General features: G+C 42.8%; 1 protein-coding gene across 17 annotated transcripts in view; it reads right to left on the bottom strand.

The window, feature by feature from the left end:
* phldb1b (pleckstrin homology-like domain, family B, member 1b) overlaps positions 1 to 23,888 on the bottom strand; it is a 143,278-nt gene that overhangs the window by 80,872 nt on the left and 38,518 nt on the right. For 16 of the 17 annotated variants that reach the window (XM_054742918.2, XM_070543373.1, XM_070543372.1 and 13 more), the window contains exons 3-4: positions 23,351 to 23,474; positions 17,347 to 17,517 (exon numbers count right to left, since the gene is read on the bottom strand). In XM_054742918.2, the coding sequence (XP_054598893.2) occupies positions 17,347 to 17,517; positions 23,351 to 23,474 (295 nt within the window). Of the gene's footprint in view, positions 1 to 12,512; positions 12,742 to 17,346; positions 17,518 to 23,350; positions 23,475 to 23,888 lie in introns of those variants that run through there. The other variant, XM_015952109.3, reaches the window with a different exon arrangement.

Below are 23,888 nucleotides of genomic sequence, written 5' to 3'. Positions count from 1 at the left end.
TGTATACGCATGGGATCCACAAGGCACTTTGTATTGACCATTTATGGCAGAAAGTGGGCGTGGTGAGGGCGGGATGTGACTAAAATGCAGCTGAGAAACATTGTCGTTAGTCTCCGATTTATGAAGCGGAGATTGCGTGCAGCTGTGCGTACTCCATGTTTGATAGATCACAAACCTGCTTGGCGTAAGTACTTTTTTTTGTGGAGCTTAAGTACGATTTGAGTAGGGATTCTATGCAATGTTTGATAAATGAGACCCCTGGTGACTCATTGTAAAAACAACTTCAGAAAACAGATTTTAAAAACTGCTAGCGTCTTCAGTAAGCATCACAGTTGTGGCTTATGCAGGGGGACTGGGGAACAGCGGGCCGCCAGGCTTATAACGCGCTGGGGGAATCCCTGCTGGTGCATCTTTTCCAGGAACTAGAAGTGAGCCACATCACAGCTGAGCTTCAAACGGTAAGGTCCAGGAAGGATTCCCGGTGAGACTATTTTCATGTTCAGCCAGCATAAAAACTCAGAGTGACTGATTCTAAACAGAAAAAAAAAATCACTAAAAAATTTTTTGAGAGTCCCACACCTTTAACAAACGGTGTCAGCCATATTAACAATATCAGAGGAAATGCCTTTTTAATCTGAACTAAAATCATCACCTAACAAAATACTATCATAAATGCAAAGTCAACCGTTTCTTTTGTCTACTTGGTCAAACGAATGCCTCGAATAGAAATCTATAAGACAAATAAACCTTATCTGAAATACTTAAAACCCAAATCACTTTTATTTAATGAGCCTAATCAGCTGACCTGGCATTAGATATTTAAAACATACATCTCTGTTTTTCTTCTTCCTTCACTACCTCAGAGGAGAACTCACTGACCCTGGATAAGCCTGCCGATGTTCTTCCAAGACCCAGTGGCTCACAAATATGCCAGGATCACATCTCACAGCTGAGCTCAGCAAAACAGAAATTTAAGGAACAGTTTCCAGCTGGAAAATCTGACAGCTTGAACCCAACATGCTGTGTTTACTAATGCATGGAGTCACTTTCTCATAAGCTGATGACGGCGTTAGAGACTGCAGCATGAAAAACCCATCAGCTAATCAGACGGTTTGGTCCCCTGACCCCCTGACCTTCTCTCTCACTACTCTCAGTGAAACGATTGATCCTGTTGCTGGCATCATCACAGCGGAGGCACTCGGATTATTACTGCAGGGGACAACTTTCAGCTGCATTCTGTGTCCTCCATAACAACTCTGTAGGGTCTGCAGAGGATTTTCCATGAGGCACAGCATCAGGAGTGAGAAGGACGTACTAAGATCATCACTCCCCACCCCCATCTGCCACAAGGACAAAGCGATCCTTCGTTCCAAGTCAAAACAAACTAGGTAATGGATTAGAGAGCACTTTGTGGAGATGGGGAAGAGACGAGGAAAAGTGATATGGAAAGAAGTGGCAAACCTTGGGTACTGCTAAGTGATTATGTGTTTAATGGAGACAGTTTTTAACTAGTTGGTTCGCAATATCAAAAATGTTGCACGAATGTTAGCAGCATGTCATCATTCCCATCAGAAGTGCTGGTTAGCTCTAATCATTGACTGTATTCATGCATTCAGGGAGCATTTTAACATGTAAAAGCCTGGAAATATGTTTGTTAAGGAGGCCATCTTTGGTGATTCATATCTAGTTCTCTTCTTGTGTACATGTAATACTGCTCTTTAGTAAAATAATTTTTTTATTCTTTTAATGGTAAATAGAGTCCTTTAATAGTCTTTCTGACTTCATACAAGTCAAATCCACATTAGTGGTTCCCCGTACCACCTTATTAAGTAACGGATTACTCAAATCTGACCCCTTTTTTCAGTAACGAGTAATCTCATGTGTTCCTGTGTCCAAAGTAGTAATAATCAGATTAAAGTTACTTATCCAATTCATTGTGCATTACTGTTTTTGTCTTTTTCTATAGTAAAAAATAGATTTGTTTTCTTCTTGTGTGTTGATGGCCTCATGTGTAATACTTACCAAGCAGTACGGCTGGGCGATATGTAGGGCTGAAACGATTCCTCGAGTACCTCGAATAATTCGGGTACAAAAAATCCTCGAGTCAAATTCTCTGCCTCGAGGATTCGTTTAATTCATATTTAATTAATTCATGGCTTTGCAATCGCCCGGGATCATGTTTCACCCGGACCGAAATAAGTGACGCACATGTCCACTGGGCTAAATCAATGCACACGCGAGTAGCGAATGTAACTTAACTTTCTCTTAAGCCATGGCGGACAACTTGAACCCCGATGGAGTGCGAAAAAAACAGAAAATGTCAAAGTTGTGGGACCATTTTTCACGTCGTAAGGTGGAAAACATAGTCCAGTATAAATACTGTAAAATGGATTTAGCCTACCACAACACCACATCCTCCATGCTGCAGCACCTGTAAATGTCACTTCTGCAAGCGGACTCGGAGCCTCTACAAGATAATGCATTTTAGCCTGTATTTCTTTATATTCTGCAGACACTGTGCGACTTTTTCGTTTGTAGCACTCAGTTTCAGCTCACACCGTACGTCTGGTAGCAACACTTCGGACTTAAAATGTGCTAAAAATAGCAGTTTTTACACAATATGTCGGACTTTTTATTGTGTTATTGATATTTGTTTTCCCTCGGGATTGCTGCAGGAGGACACGGGCATTTATGAGTGACGGAGGAAAACGAAAGAAAGTAAATAAATGTTTTGTGATAGTATAATTTGACAAAACCACGGCAAACATGCTTTCGACAATCCTTGTTAGTGTGAGAAAAAAAGTGTAGAAATTAAAGCGAACGTGTGTTAATAGGGAAACAGCCGGCGAGCTGTTTGCGCCGTGAGCGGTTCTGGTTCTGTTTGGGCCGCAGCCGCTCGCAGCTCTACTTCAACAGTTATCCTCCTAGTTTCTGTCTGGCTTGCAGGTTAAAAGGCTTAGCAGATTCTCGCACGAGGGGAAAATCGGCTCAGGTTGTTTACTTATTTTTTGCACACGCATTTGTTTACTGTGAAGTAAAGTTGAAGTGCTGAAGTTTTGAAAACTAATTTTGATTAAAACTTGAAGAATAACTGGCAATTGCTTGCTCATTTTAAGAGGTCTTTCATATTTTATAACATGCTATTTGATAAAATGTTTTACAAACACAAAAGGGTAATTTATTAGAGTACTCGATTAATCGAAAAAAAGATTCGATAGAGTACTCGATTACAAAAATATTCGATAGCTGCAGCCCTAGCGATATGGCCTAAAATCAATATCACGATATATTGAGGATTTCACCTTGATACCGATAAATGGACGATAACTACAGGTATGTGCAGAAAAAACATTTGTCCACTAGATGGGGCTGTCATATGTATTATGTTGAGTCACGTTTTTACGCTATGCCACATGGTACAGCTTCTTAAAGGGACAGAAACGTTGCCAACCTACATGCATCTTTTCATTTTTTTATTATCAAATTTATTGACACAGGGAAAATTATCTCGATAAGAGCCAGAAATTTCGATAATGACACTTTTTTTTAAATTTATTGCCCAGCCCTACCAAGCAGCTAGTAACACAAATGTAAACAAGGAGGGATCTGAGAGGTGCTTGTTTGCTGTCCGTTTGGGACTGAATGAACACAGAAAGTAACTTTAAATCCAATTTAGTTACTTTTAAAGTACTAGTAATCAGTAAAGTAACTTTTTAGAAGATCAATTTTTTTAAGGTAGCTGTGGCACCAGTAATCAAAATGTCACGTGATACCAAATTAAAAACTCTAAATAGGACCGTATTCCAGCCGTCCCTTCAGTAACACCAGTGAAAGCGTTTCTGGTGTCTTTTGTTTCTTTCCTTCCCTGCCTGACTACCTTAAATATTTATTTCCCAGAAGATCGGATCAGAGGAACCAGAGGTGGTCAGAACCAAAGCATTTCACATTCCACCAGAATAAGACTATCTGTAGATGTGACAAACAGCAGCTGTTATTCACTATAACGGTATAGAGCTCCGGATATCACATGACTCTCAGAGAGTAGACGCCATGTTGGCAGGCAACAAATGTAAACACTGGATCGGCTTGGATTTTACTTCATCGGAGTTTACTTCACACTTTAAAACCAAATAAATCGTTTTATATAGTCAGAAATTAAATAGACTAAACATCTCCGACCCTTACCGTGCCCCTGGGATACTTTTTAAAAATGCCAGAAGCTGTCGGAGCGGACTTCTTACCAGACTTGGCCGGGGAACGCCTTGGGATTCCCCCGGAGGAGCTGGCCCAAGTGGCTGGGGAGAGGGAAGTCTAGGCCTCTCGACGCTACTGCCCGCGCAACCCGACTCCAGATAAGGATTCCATCCCAAGACTCCAGGGTGAAAGTCACGCGCACTAACCAGTCAGCCAAACGGAGATCTCCCTTGTTCAAGTAGGCAGGGCACATCGTCAATCGGATCACAGTGACAGGACACACACTGTCACAGACGCATGACATTCTGTCTCAATCTGTCCCCCTGCTGATATTCTGCATTCCGTATTCTGGCTTCAGGCTGTGTGTGTGGGGTGGGGGGGTGGGGGGGGGGTCTTGTTCTGTGTGAAAACGAAGTGGTACAAGTGATAATGCTTCTGGATTTCATAATTTTATCCTTCTCAGCAGCAGCACTGCAGGTGCTCTCCATGTCCAAAGTGTGCATAAGCCAGGTCCTTAGTCAACTTAAAGTTACGCACATTTTTCCGCTAAGTTTTCTTTCATAAATCCCAAAGTTTGCTTGGAAAGTTGCTTACACAGTTTTCCGACCCCGTTTTGTGCGTAAGCAAGCTTGATAAATGAGGCCAATGGGGTCTCATTTATCAAACATAGTGTAGAACCCTTACTAAATCTGTACTTAAGCTCAGCCACAAAAATGTACTTACGTGAAGTAGGTTTGTGATCTATCAAACAGGGAGTACGCACAGCTGCTCGCAATCTCCGCTTCATAAATCAGAAACTCTCTAGAAAGGTTCTCAGCTGCTTTTAGTCACATCCCGCCCTCACCACGCCCACTTACTGCCATAAATAATCAATGCAAAGTTCCTTGTGGATCTCATGCATATACATAAGCCAGCTTGTTGCAGCACTCCGCCAATGACGATGGCGACCGTAGATCAAAGCAGATCAAGGAAGTGTTATTTCAAAGAAGCAGAAATTGAGGTACTCGTGGGGGAGGTGGAGAAATGAAAGGAAGTGCTTTTGCAAAACAAATAATGAAAATTCACGGAGTGGCACAGCGTTGCTGAAGCCGTCAATGTTGTGAATTCTTCAGAGAGCTCTGTGGCGGATATAAAAAAAATGGTCCAATCAGGATTCGATCCTCAGACTCCCGGGTGTAAGTCGCGCACCCTAACCAGTCAGCCAAACAGAGATCTCCCTTGTTCAAGTAGCCAGGGCGCATGATCAATTGGGTCACAGTGACAGGACACACACTGTCACAGACGCATGACTGTCTGTCTCAATCTGTCCCCCTGTCCGTATTCTGAACTTCAGGCTGTGTGCGTGCGTGTGTGTGAGTGTGCGCGCGTGTGTGTGAGTGTGCGCGCGCGTGTGTGAGTGTGCGCACGCGTGTGTGAGTGTGCACGTGTGTGTGTGAGTGTGCGCGCACGTGTGTAAGTGTAGGGGTCTTGTTCTGTGTGAAAACGAAGCAGTACAAGTGATAATGCGGCAGGATTTCATAATTTTATCCTTCTCAGCAGCAGCACTGCAGGTGCTCTCCATGTCCAAAATGTGCATAAGCCAGGTCCTTAGTCAACTTAGTCAACAGATCACAACCCTATAGGTTACAAATTGTAAGTCGCTTTGGATAAAATCGTCACCTAAATGAATAAACATAAACTTAAAGTTGTGCACATTTTTCCGCTAAGTTTTCTTTCATAAATCCCAAAGTTTGCGTGGAAAGTTGCTTACACAGTTTTCCGACCCCGTTTTGTGCGTAAGCAAGCTTGATAAATGAGGCCCCTGATCTGTCATGACGTACTTTAGATTTCATAAAGAAGAGAAGGGAAAGCTCTGTAAGCTAGATGTGGTCAGAATGTTTGTTGCCTCCTTTAATCTGTTACTTTAATTGCTTAGTGGCCAATGTATTTCTCTAGAATGAACAAAATAACTGTTCAATCAGCAGCTCTATTTGTGACGGCTGAAGCAAACAGCTAATTCCTAAACATGACTCCATGCACTGAGGACAAACAGAATTAAACTAAACCACAATGAGAAATATGAGCTGTCTGGAAGAATGGAAGGCAAAGTGACGTACAGAATTGTGATGACAGCTGATGGTTTACAACCTCAGCAAAGGCCAACAAGTCAAATACATCAATTAATCAATGAGTGCCACACACACACAAACACACACTTGTATTTATATGCCTGTGTGTACCTCCACTGACTCCCAGTCATTTTAGTGACTCCACCAGAGATGGGGACTTGTGGCATCAAGAAGTCATCTCTATGTCGTGTTTTTCTTCAGTTCAGCAATTAAACCAGGTGAGCACAATCAGCACAGTGAATGAACCTGGTTCAGTTGCTGAGCAGAACTAAATCACGGCATGGAGTTGACTTGCTGAAGCCACAAATCCCATTTCTGGACTCCAGTATGCCTAACCCGTATCTTAGCCCTCACCCTAACCATTTGTTAGATTCTTTTCCTAACCCTAACCTAAGCTAAAAGTTCATTCACACCATACCTCTAAAGCCAAGTTTTTGGGTACTTAGCAATGTGTGGACAAGGAAAATGTCCCCACGATGTGAAAATGTCCACATGTTACAGGCTAAAAGTTAAAATGTGTCTACTTGAGCATATAAAGACAAGCACACACACACACACGGCTGGTCTGAGGAGGTATGACCCTCCCTTCTCCTCCCGTGGAAAGAGATGCCAGCACAAATGAAACGTTGGAAAATCTGAAGCAGCTTCACACACACACATACTTTCCAGTTAGTTATACAGTTAATTCCTCTGGGATGAGAGCCGTCGTTGGCTTCTGGTACCAAAATTTGTATTTTTACATAAATATCTATAAAACGTGGAGTCTTCTGTGCTAATAAATAAAAGGTGAGAAGGTTTCAGTTCAAACAAAGTTAGTTTATATTTACAGTATATCATAAATACTTGAAGTACATTTGTAATTCTTAATACGTAAATAACTATAATGCTTAGTAGGGAGTGGAGGTAATTGTGTCCACCACAAAATGCAAGTCATATAATCATTACACCTATAATAATGCAGTAATATTTCACTTTTTTTTTTCTGGCAACCTAATAAATTGCAGGAATTTTCCAGAATAAAACAGCCATCAGACCTCTGTTTGTAAAATATATGCATAAAGAGTTTTCCTTCTCTGCATGCGGCTCGGTGTCAACAAATTTATGAGCTGGTAATGATTCTTGGCCAGGTGGTTGGAGATCCGTTCTAACATTTATAGTCCGACTGTTTACTATGAAAGCTGGGGACACACAGGATATGCTGCAGATCACAGACAGAGCAGAAGTTAGGGATGTGTATGGGTGAAATTCTGGAAATACGATACGTATCACAATACGGGGGAGACGATACAATGTATCACGATATATTGTGATGCGTTCAGTCTGAAGTTAAAAGCTATTTTTTAACTGAATTTGTTGTAGGAATATTCAGTAAACAGTCCAAACTGATACTTAACATGTTTAACATGAGGTATCCATCCATCCATCCATCCATCCATTTTCATCCTCTTATCCGGAGTCGGGTCGCAGGGGCAGCAGCCTAAGTCGAGAGGCCAAGACGTCCCTCTCCCCAGCCACTTGGGCCAGCTCCTCTGGGGGAATAGTCCCTCCAAGTCCTGGGTCTTCCTTTAGGCCTCCTCCCAGTTGGACATGCCCAGAAAACCTCACCAGGGAGGCGTCCAGGAGGCGTCTTTTGGAATTCTAGGGTGACCAAGGAAGGTCCCGCCTTTCTCGCCTCTGATTGGCTAGATGGGCTCAACTATGATTGGCTGAAAATTAGCGGGGGAGGCAGACAACAGTGGCCTTTGCTCGCCTGAAAGCTAAGCAAGCGAAGCAGCTGATGTGGATATCTGAGCAGAGGTAAAGATGTCGTTGTGAGAAAGCTAACATTAGCTTTTTAAAAGCCACGCTAAAAATAATAGGCATGCTCTCAAATGTTCATCTAATCTGTTGTTTGCTGACGACATAGCTGCCAGTTCAATATACTTATTCACACACACACACACACACACACACACACACACACACACACACACACACACACACACACACACACACACACACACACACACACACAGGTGTTCTGTACTTGTTCAATAAAATCTGGGATGTAATCAGTGGGGTGTATTTTCATGATCATGCCTTTCGAGAACAATTTGGAAATACTTTCATAGGCCGAGGCTGTTAAGCAAGCAGGATAAAAGTGAGGACACATCTTTCATGTGTTTAAATCTGTATAGTTAATTGAAATTAATTCAAAGCTGATTATGATTTAGACCTATTTTTCAGCAGTTTTCATTATTCTAGAAGAGAAACAGACCTGCTGCACACAGCTGGGTAAAATAGGGCAGTTTTATTATATTTCATACCCAGGTAAGGCACACACGGTTATCCTATGTACTCTGCTGTAATAAGATAACCTCAATGCTTTAGAGCCATAGACATAAAGTAAGTCCCACAGTGTGATAAATGCAACAAGATTTATAAGTTCACTTCTTACGTTTTTCAGTTTTTAATCAATGAAACAAAAAACTTTTGCAAAACAGAACAGAATGGCGCTAAGTTCTTATTTTCTAAAAAAAAAAAATCCCCAAAACAGCTGTTCTTTTGGTGGCAGGAGGACAGTCTGCACTTAGCAAGGGAAGACGGTTTGCTGCTAAATGAAATAGCCAATCGCAGTAGAGCCCATCTAGCCAATCAGAGGCGAGAAAGGCGGGACCTTCCTTGGTCACTCTAGAATTCCAAAAGACGAGGCATCCTGACCAGATGCCCGAGCCACCTCAACTGGCTCCTCTCGATGTGGAGGAGCAGCAAATCTACTCCGAGCCCCTCCCGGATGACTGAGCTTCTCACCCTATCTCTAAGGGAGAGCCCAGCATGACATGAAATATCTGAACCATAATAGCGGGATTTACATTTCAATGGTGGAAACAAAACCCACTGCACACTGCTGCTAACTGGTAGTCGGCGGTTGAATTGCACCAATATCACGATATATTGTCATATCGATTTTTTTACATCCCTAGCAGACACAAAGTTAAAAAGTCAAGGGGTCTTCATTTGAATGGGTCAAGCTATTCAAAAACATTCATCCTTCTGCTTCATCTGGTTTGAGTTACTTCCTCAGCTCTCTGCAGAGCCTCTGGGACCATCTACAGCATGTAGCGCAGACATGGGTGCCTCTAGCGGAGAGTTGGCTTTGGCCATAAATAATCAGACCTGCTGCTCACAGCACCCACATCCCACCGAGCACAGAGCCGACGCTTCATCCAGCTGTCTGTTCCTAGTGGATGCTCTCAACACAACGCGTGTCAGAGGCAGGTTACACGTTTTCTTACAGACGTTCTCCATTCACCCCAAAAACCTGTCCTCACTCTCATCTTTAGGTCACAACAGCCACAGTCTGTTAAACATGCTCCTAGAGGCAGATGGCCACAGGCATGAGCATCAGTTGAAATGAAATCAAACTGTGTTAAAAAAAACATAGTTTACAGGGAAACGTCCCTCAGTATGGACTAATGTCCATGGTAGTGTCAGTAGCTGCTGATGTTGTGCATACATTATGTCCTGAATCCACTAAATCTGGGAGGAACGTGTAATAAATACTTAGTTTAGAAAAAAACAACTATACAAATATAAATGGCAGGATCTGCTCCTTGTCTCTCTGACTTGTTATCCTTGTCTCCCCTCGTTAAGTGTTTATTGATCTCGCCTGCCCCTTGCTATCCAACCCACCTGATTCCTGATTACCCTCTGCCCTCGTCTGTGTCTGATCCTTGTCTCCAGTTGTGTCATCCTACCTACCAATATTCCACAGTGATGTTGTCTGCCTCCTGTTCCTGCTCACCTGCCTTTGGGTCTGACTGCAACCATCACCATTTTAGCACAATAAAAACATTTTAGCCGAACCGTACCTCATGTTTTTCCTCATTCCACAAATATTCTAGTTAAGATTAGCTTGGGCTATCATGGCTCATCCCTTTGGTTATGCTGGGACAGCAGTAGCTCAGGAGGTAGAGCGGGTTGTCCAGTTATCTGAAGGTTGCAAGTTCGATCCCGGCTCGAACCAGAGAATGTTGCTGTTGACACATGCCTGCTGGTGGTGGTCAGAGGGACCTGTGGCACCTGTGATTGGCAGGCCTCACCTCTGTCAGTGCACCCCCAGGGCAGACGTGGCTACAATGTAGCTCATCCCCACCAGCGTGTGAATGGCTGAATGACTGTGTCGTAAAGCATCCTGGGGGGGTTGCAGAACCCTAAAGCTTGGTTTGTGCTTGACGCATTTACTTTCCGCTTGGAGATGCGGCTCGCAGATGGAACGCGCTTCACAACTTGCAGCGTTTATGGTTCATGCGGCTTGTCTCTGCGGTGAGCCAATATTCTCCCAAACTGTAGGGGGCAGCATGGAGCTCTACGGCATGCATCCAACACTACACCATAGTAGAAGTAGAAATGACTGTTCAACATGGCATTCCAGCATTTTTAACAGCGTTCTCATCTTTTCTGACAGTGTGAGCTATTTCTCTCCAAGAATTACTAACAACATGTTGATCACGGTGATCTCTGAGAGCTGAATCATGCAAATGTCTGTATTTACGAACCTCTGCCTTACTAGTTCTTGCCAGTCCGCCATGTTTGTCTGCGTACGACCGTCCGCGTGGTTAGAAAATTTCCTAGGTGCGCGGTGCGGAAATTTTTGGCCGTACGGAGGCGCGGTGGAGGGGCGTGGTTGTTAAAATGACGCAATTTCGCCGCACGGAGCCGTGCGGACCTCGCGGACGCGTCAAGCATAAACCAACCTTAGGAAGGCGCTATACAAATACAGGCCATTTACCACGTTGCAGCAAACTTTGCAGCCCTCCGGCTGTAGGGTGGGCACTTGACTCCTCTGCCACTGTAATAACATGAGAGGACAGGAAAATAAAACTCTGAGGCTCAAATTATTATTTTTGCCACTACTTTGCAAGTCCTTTAGATTAGAGAATTGCCTACATGTTAGTTTGGTGTGTGTGGAATATCATCATTCAGTTTCCCAACATACTGGACAGCCAACCTGGAAGATGGGGTCTACCATCCCCCACACATCTGGGATTCCCCAATCTGAAGCCAGAGGTGGGCACAGGGAAAAACAGCTGATAAAGACATGCCACACAACATCTGGTGGAGCTTCTGAAGAAGACTGCAGCTGACAGTCAAAACATGCCAAGGTGAAATCCTTTTATTTTTACACAACTGAACAAATGCCCAGAGACAACCACAGCCTAAGAGAATGACAACAAGTACCCAGCTGGGTCATTCAGAGAGGCTGCTTGGACCTCCGCAGAGGATGTATGATCGCACGCTGAGTCTGCAGCATCCTCCAGGAACACACACGGGTCCATCATAGAGCTGCCATCTGCTGCCAGACTCATTCCTCTCTGGGGTCCCTCACACGTCTGACCTGTGCTCTGAGCCCACAGGGAGTCCACGCCATTCTTATAGCTGGCTGATGAGTGTTTGTAGAGGGGCTTCCCTTTCTCTCCTCACATCCATTCATCACATTGAGGGAGAACAGATGACAGCATCAGCTTAGCATGAAGGTCCTGGGTTAGAAGTGTCCATCAGAACTGAAGCTTCCGGACCCTGATGGGCTCTATTCTCTTCCAGGTATCAGTCCTGGTCTGGTTGCTCTGGGAACCAGGAATAGCAGTGAAACAGTAGACAGAGACAGCGCAGTCTGGGAGAAGGCTATCAGCAGGTCTGGCAGACATGGACATGTTTGTCATCTATACATAGACCTCTAACGGGAGCAGGGGCACGTCAGGGCTCAGCGCCGGGGGCTAACGGGCAGCCTTACGCAGGTGTCCCGAGTCACGCACCAAACTCCATTCACTAAAGAGGAAATTTAACATTTATCCAGCGTGAAGCACAAATACGTGCGCAACAATCAGCCCCACTAAATCCACTCGTGTCAGGAGGGCGAGGGGAGAAATTCGGCGTCTTACTTAGTTTTGTGTGTAACTTGTGTTTATGCTAGCAGAGCTAGCTGGCTTGTGTTACCTGTAAGATCGTGAATGTGCCGACGTGACTTACTGGTTACATAATATTTTACACATATTCACCGACAGGTACGTATAGTTTGCTGTAGTCTGAGTTTTACAGTGATGCTATTTTAAATCGCGTTTCCAAAAGTGGTTTTAAACAAGCTACTAGTTAGTTAGTTGACCGAACAACTACAGGAGCCAGAATGAACACATTTATTATTAATAATAACACTAATAAAGTTGAACTTACTTTAAGTGACACAGAAGAGTCTCCGCTGCCCGGCTGCTGAGCTCATCGCTTCTGCACCTTTAACTCAAACCACGTGTTTTGTCCGTTTCTGTGAGATTGTTGTGGGACAACAGCAGCGTTCATTCATCCATTTATGACCCTTTTTTTTTGTCCCGGGGGGGCGCTTTTGTTATGATAATCCTCTGAGCTCGGATATATTCAGCAGATGATTTGGGAGTGAGGCTCTCCTGCTCCCGACACACCGGACCGGTTCCGTCCCGCTTCATTCATCCCGCGGCTGTAGGAGTTTACAGTCATCGTACCAGACAGTCTCTGTCCATTGTCTCTGCCCCCCTCCGTCTGCACCACCCACGTTTATGGCGTGGAGAGTGCTCCTCAAACAGCTGTCTCCTCCCAGCCCTCGGAGAGGGAGAGGAGGAGGAGCAGGAGACGCGCAGATCTAAATCTACAACTGAATAACAGCCAATCGGTTTATTTATTGGTGGTGTGACCCTCTTAGCTGTATCTACTTAGGCAGGTTCTCCTCTCTGCAACGTCTTCCTTTGATCATTAAAGATCAAAGGTTGTAGTCTGACTGTTTATTATGAGTCATAAAAGCCGCGAATGTGAAGGAAATGTTCTGGTTAGAGGTCTCTTGAGACCCAGCATGAGCCTGAGTGGTGCTGTTATATTTCTCAGTGGAACAAAAAGTAAAGAACTAATTCAGATTACGAGTTTGGTTGACGACTAAAACCTCAACTTTAATAATTACTATCTTTTTAACTCTTTGTAGATTAATGATACACATTCTCACCAGACCTAGCTTCCAGATGGAGAATCAGGATTTTATCATAAACCTGTCACGTCCAGTCTTACACATGTCTACTGCCCTCTGGTGGTGGATCTACAGGTGGTGAGGGCAAATTTTATTTTTTTAATAACTTATACTGTTATATAATTAAATAATACAATCACACTCATTATTTAGTTATATCAACGCTGAATGGTCCAGTTGTAAGAACTAGGTTTGTTTATTATGAATGTATATTTCTGCTTTTAAATGGTTAAATGTACCTACGGTTGTATGAGTAAAATTTGTTGGACACTTTAGATTTAAAGCTTTATAGTCATTGGCAAAGTAAGGAAACATGTTTCTCTGTGCAATGACTGAAACTAAAACGTGTGAAATAGATAATAAAAAGGAAAAAAAGCTTGCAAAAGCAATTAAACTGTCAAAATATAAACTGTGAAGAAGTGTATTTGTTTAGTCACGTGACAGTGATTGAAATCATCTCAGAAGCGTAAATGTGTGTGTTGTGTGTTCATAATAATGTAAATTCAGCTTTAATCATTTTCATTCTATACAAAATCGGCTGAATTTAGAAGCATTAATGTCAGTATATCAGTATCGGCAAATATTGTTATCAGTCATAAAAGTGATTTAATATCGGACATCGGTATCAGCCCAAAATTGTCATATCGATGCATCACTACTGATTAGGGAAAACGTATTAACTAAAATGTAATAAACTACTTTTTAATGTCCCTGCTTAGGGAGCCAGAGTGCAGCCATGCTGTAATTACTGCTAATCCACAGAGTGAATGTTGTAATTATTATGTTTGGAGACTCTTTCCTACTCTTTCCCTCCCCGGGACACCGCTGGGGTGTATGGAGTCAATGACTTTCCTTTAATCCCGTTCACTCTGCTTTGAACAAACTGGTTTAGATGTCAGTGCTGTTTCATTGGCAGCATTTCCCTTCCATTGCGCATTATTTACATAGCAAATCCAAGAGATTTACCTTCAAGGCTTGCAGGGAGTATTATGTTTTTGCACCATGCATCAGCTTGTTGGTGCTTGGTTTTCTTTAGATTGCTGACAGGCCAAAGCCACAGTGAGCTGTAGACTTTTTATTCAAAAGCAAAGTCAAAGCGTTTTGAAGGTTCTAGTCCTAGCATGTTGTGATGCCTCCTCTGCTCCAGTAATCCTTGGTTGTCTTGCGGAGAGTTTTGTAATTCATTACTCATGAAACACACAGGTGTGGCAAGGAACCAATAAAGTCTGATCCATTTCCTGTTGTACAGTTAGATCTGTATCAGCATGCATGCACCATCCTTCAGCCCAGGTTTACCCTCACACTCATTTCCCTAACCTGAAACTCCGCCGTCTGGGGGGGGGGGGGGGGTATATAAATAGCAGTGTGTCTGTGCTCGGGTTACTCTGTCACAGTTCGGGTCAAAATACCAACACACATTAAGAGACGGCGCACATTTTTATCCGCAAGGACCACAACAACACCAGGCTGGGCAGAACGACATGAAGAGGCCACGCTGAGCCAGCATTCTGTTTGGAAAACAGTCTTTAGAGGATTCAACAGTAAGAGATTGCACAAAAGCACAAAGGGAAGTTAACATGTTGTGACTAATGATGAGTTCTGTCACTCCTAACAGTGAGTGCTTCATAAGAGGCTCAGAGTGTCCATGACTAAGTGTGAGACGGTAAAAGTTTTCCTTCAACAACCTCAGAAAAACTCAAAACGTTCAAACATGCAAGATGCTGACCATAACCAAAACCCTGACACACACACACACACACACACACACACACACACACACACACACACACACACACACACACACACACACACTATAAAAACTTTCTGAAAAGCACATTTTCTACCTATTCTGTACGAACGTTACTTTTATGATTAACATACCCCTGAGATTTGAAACTTGCTGAAAGATTTCATCTTCCATGTTTTCTTTTTGAGGCATCTTTCATGATTGTTTTGCATAAATTAATAATCACTGATGAGACCAACACGATTTTAAATTATTTATAAAAGTGGCAACACTAGGGGTCTTAGCACACCTCTGTTGTTGCTAGGCTTCCTGGGGCTGGAGGCTAGGAGGGAGATCTGGCCGTCTGGTTGGGTTCTGAGGTGGTGGGTTGCTGTGCTCAGCGTTGGGCGGGGGAGCCTGCTCATCAGCACCCCAGCAGAAAGAGTCGAACTCTGGGAACCGGTAATGGTTGTACCCCATGTGCAGCAGTACCGGGACCAGAGTGAATAGAGTGTGTATGGAGAGCATGAGTGGGTGTCTGGCGTGCATTTTTGTAAGTCTTTGGTTGTATGTGCATGTGTGAGCATGAGCGAGGGAGTGTGTTACTGTGTTTGTGTATGACTGTATACTGTATGTCAGGTGGGGCCTTTGACTCCTCCCTTCTCCTGGGACTTCTTTTGATGATATACATCTTCGTCTCCCCTCCCCCTGCCACACCTGGTGTGGAGTGTGGTGCCTTGGTCTGCCTGAGTGTTCGTGGCTCCCGGGTCAGGGGGTTTAAGATTTTTGGCGTCTGCCTGACCAATCCCGGTGGCTGCCTGGTGGGGTCTGGGTCCCTGGGCTCTGCTGGGTCCCCAGCGGGGGTGGTCGCCCCTGGGTCCCGGGTCGCTGGGTCCCGGGCTCAGCCGGCTAGGGGGTGGAAGGCTGCGGGCGGGCCTGTGGGCTTGCTGCTGATATCTCTCGGGACTCTGCCGGCTGCTGGTTGTGACCCCCCGGGGCGATCCTCTGCGGGGGGGGTGGGGTGTTGCAGTCTCCTTGGGGTTCCTGTATTCTGGGGCAGCGCCTGGATCTCTGGGACTTGGAGCTCCCCCCATCTCCTGCGCATCTTTGGGGGGCAGATCTGTGGCCCCTCACACTTTCTATTGGACACTTTTATAGAGAAACCTTACATAAACAAGCGCGTGTACACACACAGGTGCTCACATGGTGCTCTCATAAATATGGACTTGGGCACGTTAAACACATGTCTTAAGGCTGTGGTGGGCACTTAATGCACTGTGATTTATTATCGTGTGATTGTTCAGTTAAACAATGTTGATTACATATTTCTTCAAGCTGACACAGTGATAGCTTGCTCTTGTTGTATTGTTGTGAGTCCCATATTTTTTGTTTGTTTTTCTCTTCTTTCTCTTTCTGCAGGTCTAGAAGCAGACTCTTGTTCATTGTTTATTTAATCTATGAGACAGTCTAATTCAGGCAAATCCAGATATTTCAACCTTTGTGTTTTATAACTGTGATGACTATGACTTACAGCTGATGAAAACCCCACATTCAAAATCTCAGACAATTATAATTATGTGAAAAGGTTCAATATTTGACACTCAAAGTGTCACACTCTGATGATTTAATGAATCCAGAACACCTGCAAAGGGTTCCTGAGCCTTTAGATGGTCTCTCAGTCTGAGTTTAATTACTGAAATAAATGGATTTTTGCACCATTTTCTCATTTTCTGAGTTTCACACGTTAGACTATGTACCAATGACCTTTCCTGTTTGTCAAAAAATAAATTATTATGTTTAACCCTCTCAGGCTCAAAATAAGTTTTGATAAAAGGATGAACCACTAAGTCCTTCAGCGGTGCATCTGAGTTTAAAAATGCTCATGAAATATGTGTTTGGAATAACCAGGTAGGTTTTAATGTTGCAAATCTGCAACGCCTGCCTCCAGAGGGTTAATGATTATTTTTGTTTGTTCTTATAAGCTTTAAAGTGTTTTTCTTCTTACCTATTAGAACTGTTTCTTAAAATTTTACCTGGTAAAATAAAGTTTGAAAAAAAAAAAACCTTGATATCTATCCTTGTTTTCTGAAAACAGTGCAGATGTCTCATTTACCACAGAGATCACACTCAGCTTTTCAATCAATAACTGGTTGTTTTTATTAACCAAACAGAGCAGATTGACTGTGGTCATGTCGTTTGTGTTCAGAAACTTCCAGTTTTATTTCTGCTTTATCTAAAAACCAGAAATTCAGAGAAAAAACATTTATAGGCCAGACGATAAAGCTGATTCCTACCTTGAGACAAACGGGTGGGCTGATGGACCCTGGTTCCATCAATGGTACAGAGGTTCCCACAAGGGTGCAGAGTTACCGTCCCAGACCTGTTCTCTATGTAACAGTGCTGGGCTGCTACCCCAGGGCCTTGGATGCTGATGTCCATGGGACCATGACCCAGAGTGGTGTGGCCTGTAACAAGGAGACAAGCTATGGATATTTAACACTTGGCAAGTGTGTACAAAATACAACTTACAGAATGACCAAAAATAACTTGAAAACTACTTTGTTTCATCACTGAGCAGAGCACAGGAAGAACACGTTCTGTTAGAGGCGACAACATTTAATTTAATAGGTTTTGAGTTACTAGAGAACAGATTATAACAAACTGGAAAAGAATTGGTGCGCTGGTAACCTGTCCAGGTGTATCACTGCTCCTCAGCCCATAGCTGCTGATGGTAGACATCAGATGCATGGATGGATGGACAAACACCAAACTTTTCCTAACAACCTTCCCCCCTGCCTCTATCAAGTCTGTTTTCAGCAGTGAGTTTCCTTTTGCCCACTGAGGGATTGACATGCAGCAGGTTTGCAACAGAAAATAAAGTTTAGGGTAAAATTAGCTCTAAGAAACTAATATTAGGGGCACAAAAAGAGCTGAGGGAGCATCATAAAAGAGACCCGATGTCCCACCCACACACACACACACAACCTTTTAACCTGAACAACAGCCTCAAACATATAAATCAGACAAAAATGACAGAGTCCAAGGTGCAAAGAGACGATCAGGGGAAACACTTTACTAACAGACAGCTAAAGCCAAAAGGTCAAAGCTGACATGTGATGAAACCTGCATGTTGCTGACACACTGGATGGATGCCAGCAAGGTCAGGCCACTGGAGGTCCTTGTGTGTTGTGGTATTTTAAAAGAATAGAAATGTTGTTTGAAAAGCCAGAACTCTAAACAACCCCAATGGAAGTACATTAACAGTGTCTCTATCCCTCTCTTTTTTGACATTGTGTATTTATTCCTGTTGTTTAGCTGTTCAGTCACTGTTATTCTTTTCTCTACCTATGTACTTTTATGCTTATACTTTTGTGCATTTTTTTGTATCTATTCTTGGGTCTTTTCTGCAATATGTTTCGATGTGTCTGAGCCTTTTGCTCTTTTATTGTGCAGCATTTTGGTTAGCTGTCATATTATTCCCAAATTATGTTTTATAAATAATTGGTAGGGTATGGTAGGGTAGGGTAGGTAGGGTAGGGTAGGGTAGGGTAGGGTAGGGTAGGGTAGGGTAGGGTAAGGTAGGGTAAGGTAGGGTAGGGTAGGGTAGGGTAAGGTAGGGTAAGGTAGGGTAGGGTAGGGTAGGGTAGGGTAGGGTAGGGTAGGGTGGGGTGGGGTAGGGTATAGTATCGGCTCAAACCGGCATGTAATGGGAAGGATCGGGTAACCTACCCAGACCGCGCCTATCATAAGACTTTGTTGGCTCCCTTCTGTTGTAGGTCCAGAAATTTTTGGATCGGTATGTTTAGGGTGGAGCAACAACGCAGTTCACTGATTGGTTGACAGAAATATGTCACTACTTGCAACAAGCAAAACAAACGGAGTTCCGCTGTTTTTATTTTCGTTAGCTGTCCATGAATGTAAAAAAATCCCAGCAAGTAGTAGCAAGTTTTGGTCACCTTCAGAGTTCCATACATTTCTCATAGTCATTGTGAGAGTCCAAAGGAGGAGCTAGATGGATCGGTGTCATGTTCTGTGTCCCTTTGTTCCCTAGCTCCTCCAGTTCCCACTCCAGGTTCTCTTGTGTTCTCTTAGCGCCCTCATGTGTCCTTTATCTGCATCTCTGTTGTGTGTCTTAAGTGGTAGTTCCAGCCTCTTGTTCCCCATTTCATTGTATGTGTGTGTGAGTTTGTGTGTGTCAGTATGTGTATGTGTTTGTGTGAGTCCTTCCCTTAGTCTTTAGGTTTAGTTTTGTGTTTAATATAGTTTCAGGTTTATCTGCCCTCCACTGATTCTCTTCCCCATCCAGATAATTGTGGTCACCTGCCTTCCTTCCAGCCTCACTCCACACACCTGCTTCTTGTTTCCCTAATTGCTCCTCCCTGTCTATATAAGCCCTGTCTTGTCTCTGTGTCGTGTCAGTCCATTGTTGCTGTCAGTGTGTTTGTAGTTCTGTCAGTCACGGCTCTCTGTGTAATACCTGTGTTTTTGGATTTCCAGTTCTTGATCTGGTTTTTGGATTTTGACTCCCAGCTTTGGATTTACTTTTTGGTTTTTGGCTCACCTTTAAATAAAGTATTTTTACTTTACACCATCTCCTGCCTCGTGTCATCCTGGGTAATCTGCATTTTGGGTTCTAAACATCCCCACATCGTGACAGTCGGTAGTTTTTTTCTCATGGATGGCAACTTGAAGGAGCAGAAGGATCAAAGCGGACATTGGCACAGTGTCGGGCTAAGATGAAGGAATTAAAGCCCAATATATTTAATAGTTGTAGCAATTAAAACAAATTAATTATGACCAATAAGATGTGATGATTCCATATAAATATGAAATATCAATCTGATTGATCTTTGAATGTTTAATCAAAAATTCTAGTGTTCTTTACTTCTTTAGGGACCATAAACACACTTCGCATTAATTCAGACAGAGTCAGAATATAGTTTATAAAATGAATTTTGTTATTTTTCCTAAACTAAGAAATATATACATAAGATATGAATAATGAGAAATCTGGGCATAAAATAATTTGTTGTTTGTTATAACTAGAGAGTTAGTTATAGATAAAAACATCATTAGACACCATTATGCAGTCTTAGGATACCCTTGTATGAGTTGCTCCCGGCGGTCCGGGAAGTTGCAGTCAGAGTGGTGAGGTCACCGGACGTCGGAACCACAACACTCAGAGACTAGTAGCTTTGTCTGAGTTCAGGTTCCCCGGCCGTGAGATGCAACCCGGGGTCTGCAGATTAGGTGTCCAAGGTAGATGTCTGAGAGTTGATGTAGCTCTGAAAAGAGCTGTTGTGTCTGTAATCACTTGCAGTGTCACAGAAAGGCTTTGACAGGAGGTCAAAGGAGATGGTTTAAAAAATGCTTCTTTCCCATATTGGCTGGTTCAAGGGTCAGCGAGAAACTGAATTAATTGGGAAGTAAGTCTTGTTTTATTAAACTACTTTGTTATGATTTCTGGCCAAGTTTGGCAAATCAGAATTTGACACATTTCTGAGTATTTATCAACATCCCTCAGAAAGCCATGCCTTCTTGCAGATACAAAGATGTTTTTAACACTGTGAATGAGAATGTTCAAACTTATGTGATGTGTATGAGTGTAAACAACGGTTAACTTGTTAAATCAAATACATAGTGACTGTGTTTCATTTTGTTTTATTATGTGTTTATTGCACTTTTTGTGAAGTGTCTTTGAGTGACCTAAAAAGTGCTATATAGGTTTGATGTATTATCTTTATACTGATTTGTGATACAAATGAATCATTGTAAGAACAATATTCACTTTAAATTAATTGATTTAAGCGCAGGTTATTCAAACATTTGATCTTGTTCATTCATCACATATGATTATTTAACTTATAACTAAAATCATTCTTCAGAGTGAAGAATGTTGACGTCTGGCTTTCACAGAGAGTGCAAGAACCTTGGGAGAGAATGTTTATTTGAATGTTTTGTCTTCATGGAATGTCAACACGCGCTGAGCAGAACCTTCTGGATTTAGAAGGCCAAACAGAAAGTGCATTTATTTCAGTAGACGGAAGGTTATTATGTTGGTGAATATATAGGTGAAAATGTACCCTTTTGGACGTTACATAATTAAGGACAGAAACAGCCAGAGCGGATTTTTTTTCCGGATGGGAGAAATGCACGTGGTACCTACAACGCGCTGAATGCTATTGTAGCGTGGTTAAACTGCATACTAGAATCAACGCTGTTTGCTATCAGCTTTGTTAGATTCTGATGAAGATCAAACGAGTTAGCAAATGAAGCTTCTATCATATATAAATATCTAGGACATTAATATATTCGATAGAAGTTCATATGCCAACGAGCTTGGTCCATATTTAATCCAAAGATAAATTTTTAATTTAAGATAATTACATTTTAGCAAAAGTTTATTTATTGAATCAGAAGTTTAAAGGAATCTTTGCTTATTCAATAACCAAAATATACACCATTCTGTGTTTCATTTCAAAGAAGAGTCAGGTTTTAGAAAGTTAAGAATTTATTACTAACACTTTTAAAAATGACAATTTGTAACTGACAGTTTGTAACAGCTTGATATTAACTTGTTATTAAAAGCTTTACCTGTGTCTGAATGAAAAGCTAAAATGAAATGCGAGGTTTGGATGCGTGAATGATACCTCAGAAGATTTCTTTCAGAGAGAGAAAGCGTTCTGGGTGAAAAACGTTGTTTTGAAGCTAACTTATGGGTTCTTAGAGAGAACAGCATACAGACGCCATCCGTCGGGAAGTCTACCTCACCCAGTCCAGGAGACCCTCTGTGGATCCGAGATGTCAGGTGGAGATTATGTCCTCCGGGCACGAGGTTGGTAGAGGGACCTCGGTGCGACTCAAAACGGTCCTGAGATGTCTCCGTGGGTCACAACGACTGATGAAACTATTTGCGTCTCAAAATCAATAACTCTGAAGGAGCTTTGCGTCAGCTGGTTACAGGTGCGTTTATTCGGAGCAATTCTATTGGCGTGACAGAATGCTTAGTGAGGAGTCAGGCGGCCGACCCTCGTCCTCTGGGACGGTTCAAGAACTGAACTTCAGCTGCGGAGATTTTAGTTTTAACAAAACCTCAGAACACGCCCTCTCAGCGTCAGAAAGCTTGATGTTATGGAGTAAAGACATGTGAGGTGGTTAACTTTACCCTGGATCAGCCCCTCTGCATGATGTGTACACGTGCCAATGACCTTCTGGTTACTGATCACACATTACTGATAATCATAAATAATAATTATTATTAACCCAAAGAATAATAAGTCATTTCAGTAATTAAACACATTTATACTGGACCAACATGATTATTTATGATGATTATTATATGATTGTAATAAACAGTAACAGTTTATTAAAATATTATTTTAAAATTATTATTTTAAAATCTTGAAGTGTCAATCTTGGGATGGAACAGCAGCAGATAAAGATGGTGTTTAGCAGACATCCCGGCTCCTGATGGGTAATCTGTGGAACAAAAGTTACAGCTCGACCCAGCTGGGAAAGTGTGACCTTTGGGTCACAAATATGAGGTCATTCATGTCGCTACACTATTTATAGCCGAAGCAGCAAGGCAGGCTTCTGGACTTAGCAACTGCACTCTGGAGTCACTTGTGGAAGCTGTGGTAAGCATTTTGTTTTTGTCTTTAGCCCTGTAGACCATTTATTGCAGCACAGAAAAACTGATAGTTGCACAACTTAGAAAATCACGCATTATGGTCCGTTTAACCCAGTCTGCTGAAGTGATGGCCCAAACTGCGATCGAAACGCTTGCCTGAAAATTCCAGACCCCTACCAAAACACACCGGTCCAAAAATAACGAGATAGGACCGTTCCAGACCTGGCGATTGGAAGTATGGTATGCTATGGTATGGTATGGTATGGTATGGTATGGTATGGTATGGTATGGTATGGTACGGTATGGTATGGCATGGCATGATATGGTATGTTTGGGTATGGTTGTGTATGGTATTGTATTGTATGGTATGGTATGGTATGGTATGGTATGGTATGGTATGGTATGGCATGATATGTTTGGGTATGGTTGTGTATGGTATTGTATTGTATGGTATGGTAGGGTAGGGTGGGGTACGGTATGGTATGGTACTTAAAATTAAGTCAGACCAAAAAGGGATAACGATTCTCTAATTTATCTTTTTGAAATCCCCCAGAAACCAGAGAACCACAGGAATCATCACATATCTCAGTAGTAGATGAGCTGTGATTCAGAATAAAGCTGATTGGAGATCCACCATCAGCTTTTGCATTGTTTCTGAAGTAACTCACCTTCAGGCAGGGGCAACAAGGTGATCGCAGTACTCAGGCGTCCACTGCCAAGGCTGACCAGATGGGGGCGCTCTGCTTGAAATTTCAGCCCCTTTCCAGTCTCAATCAGATCAAGAGGGGTGCTCTGAAGGGACACAATTAGACAGTATAAACATCTTTAGAACAGCTAATTGTCAAGAACAAATCCTGGAAAAGGGCATTGTCCCAGAAATCCTCCCTAATGGACTCCATGAGACATACGATCTGACTACAGAACCCCTCACACCCATCCTGGGTTCTGGACCTGCAGCAAAAGCTTAGCTTAGCTCCCTGAAAACACCTCCTCAGAGATAAGGAGGAAGAACCCTCCCGTGTGGAAAAGAATCCAACACTTTCTGGGACTAGGAAAACCTGAGAAATGGAAGAAAAATGAGAACTCATCCAACGAGAGCATCTAGAGTCACCCGCCTCATGTCAACAACCACCCTTCATTCCCACCACCACCACGAGAGATATGTCCATCTTAGACATTCAAACGAGTTCACCTATGAGCTCCACC

Source organism: Nothobranchius furzeri, chromosome 13, assembly GCF_043380555.1.
Source record: "Nothobranchius furzeri strain GRZ-AD chromosome 13, NfurGRZ-RIMD1, whole genome shotgun sequence".
In the NCBI taxonomy this organism is placed as follows: domain Eukaryota; kingdom Metazoa; phylum Chordata; class Actinopteri; order Cyprinodontiformes; family Nothobranchiidae; genus Nothobranchius; species Nothobranchius furzeri.
This window is presented reverse-complemented; position numbering and strand designations above follow the sequence as displayed.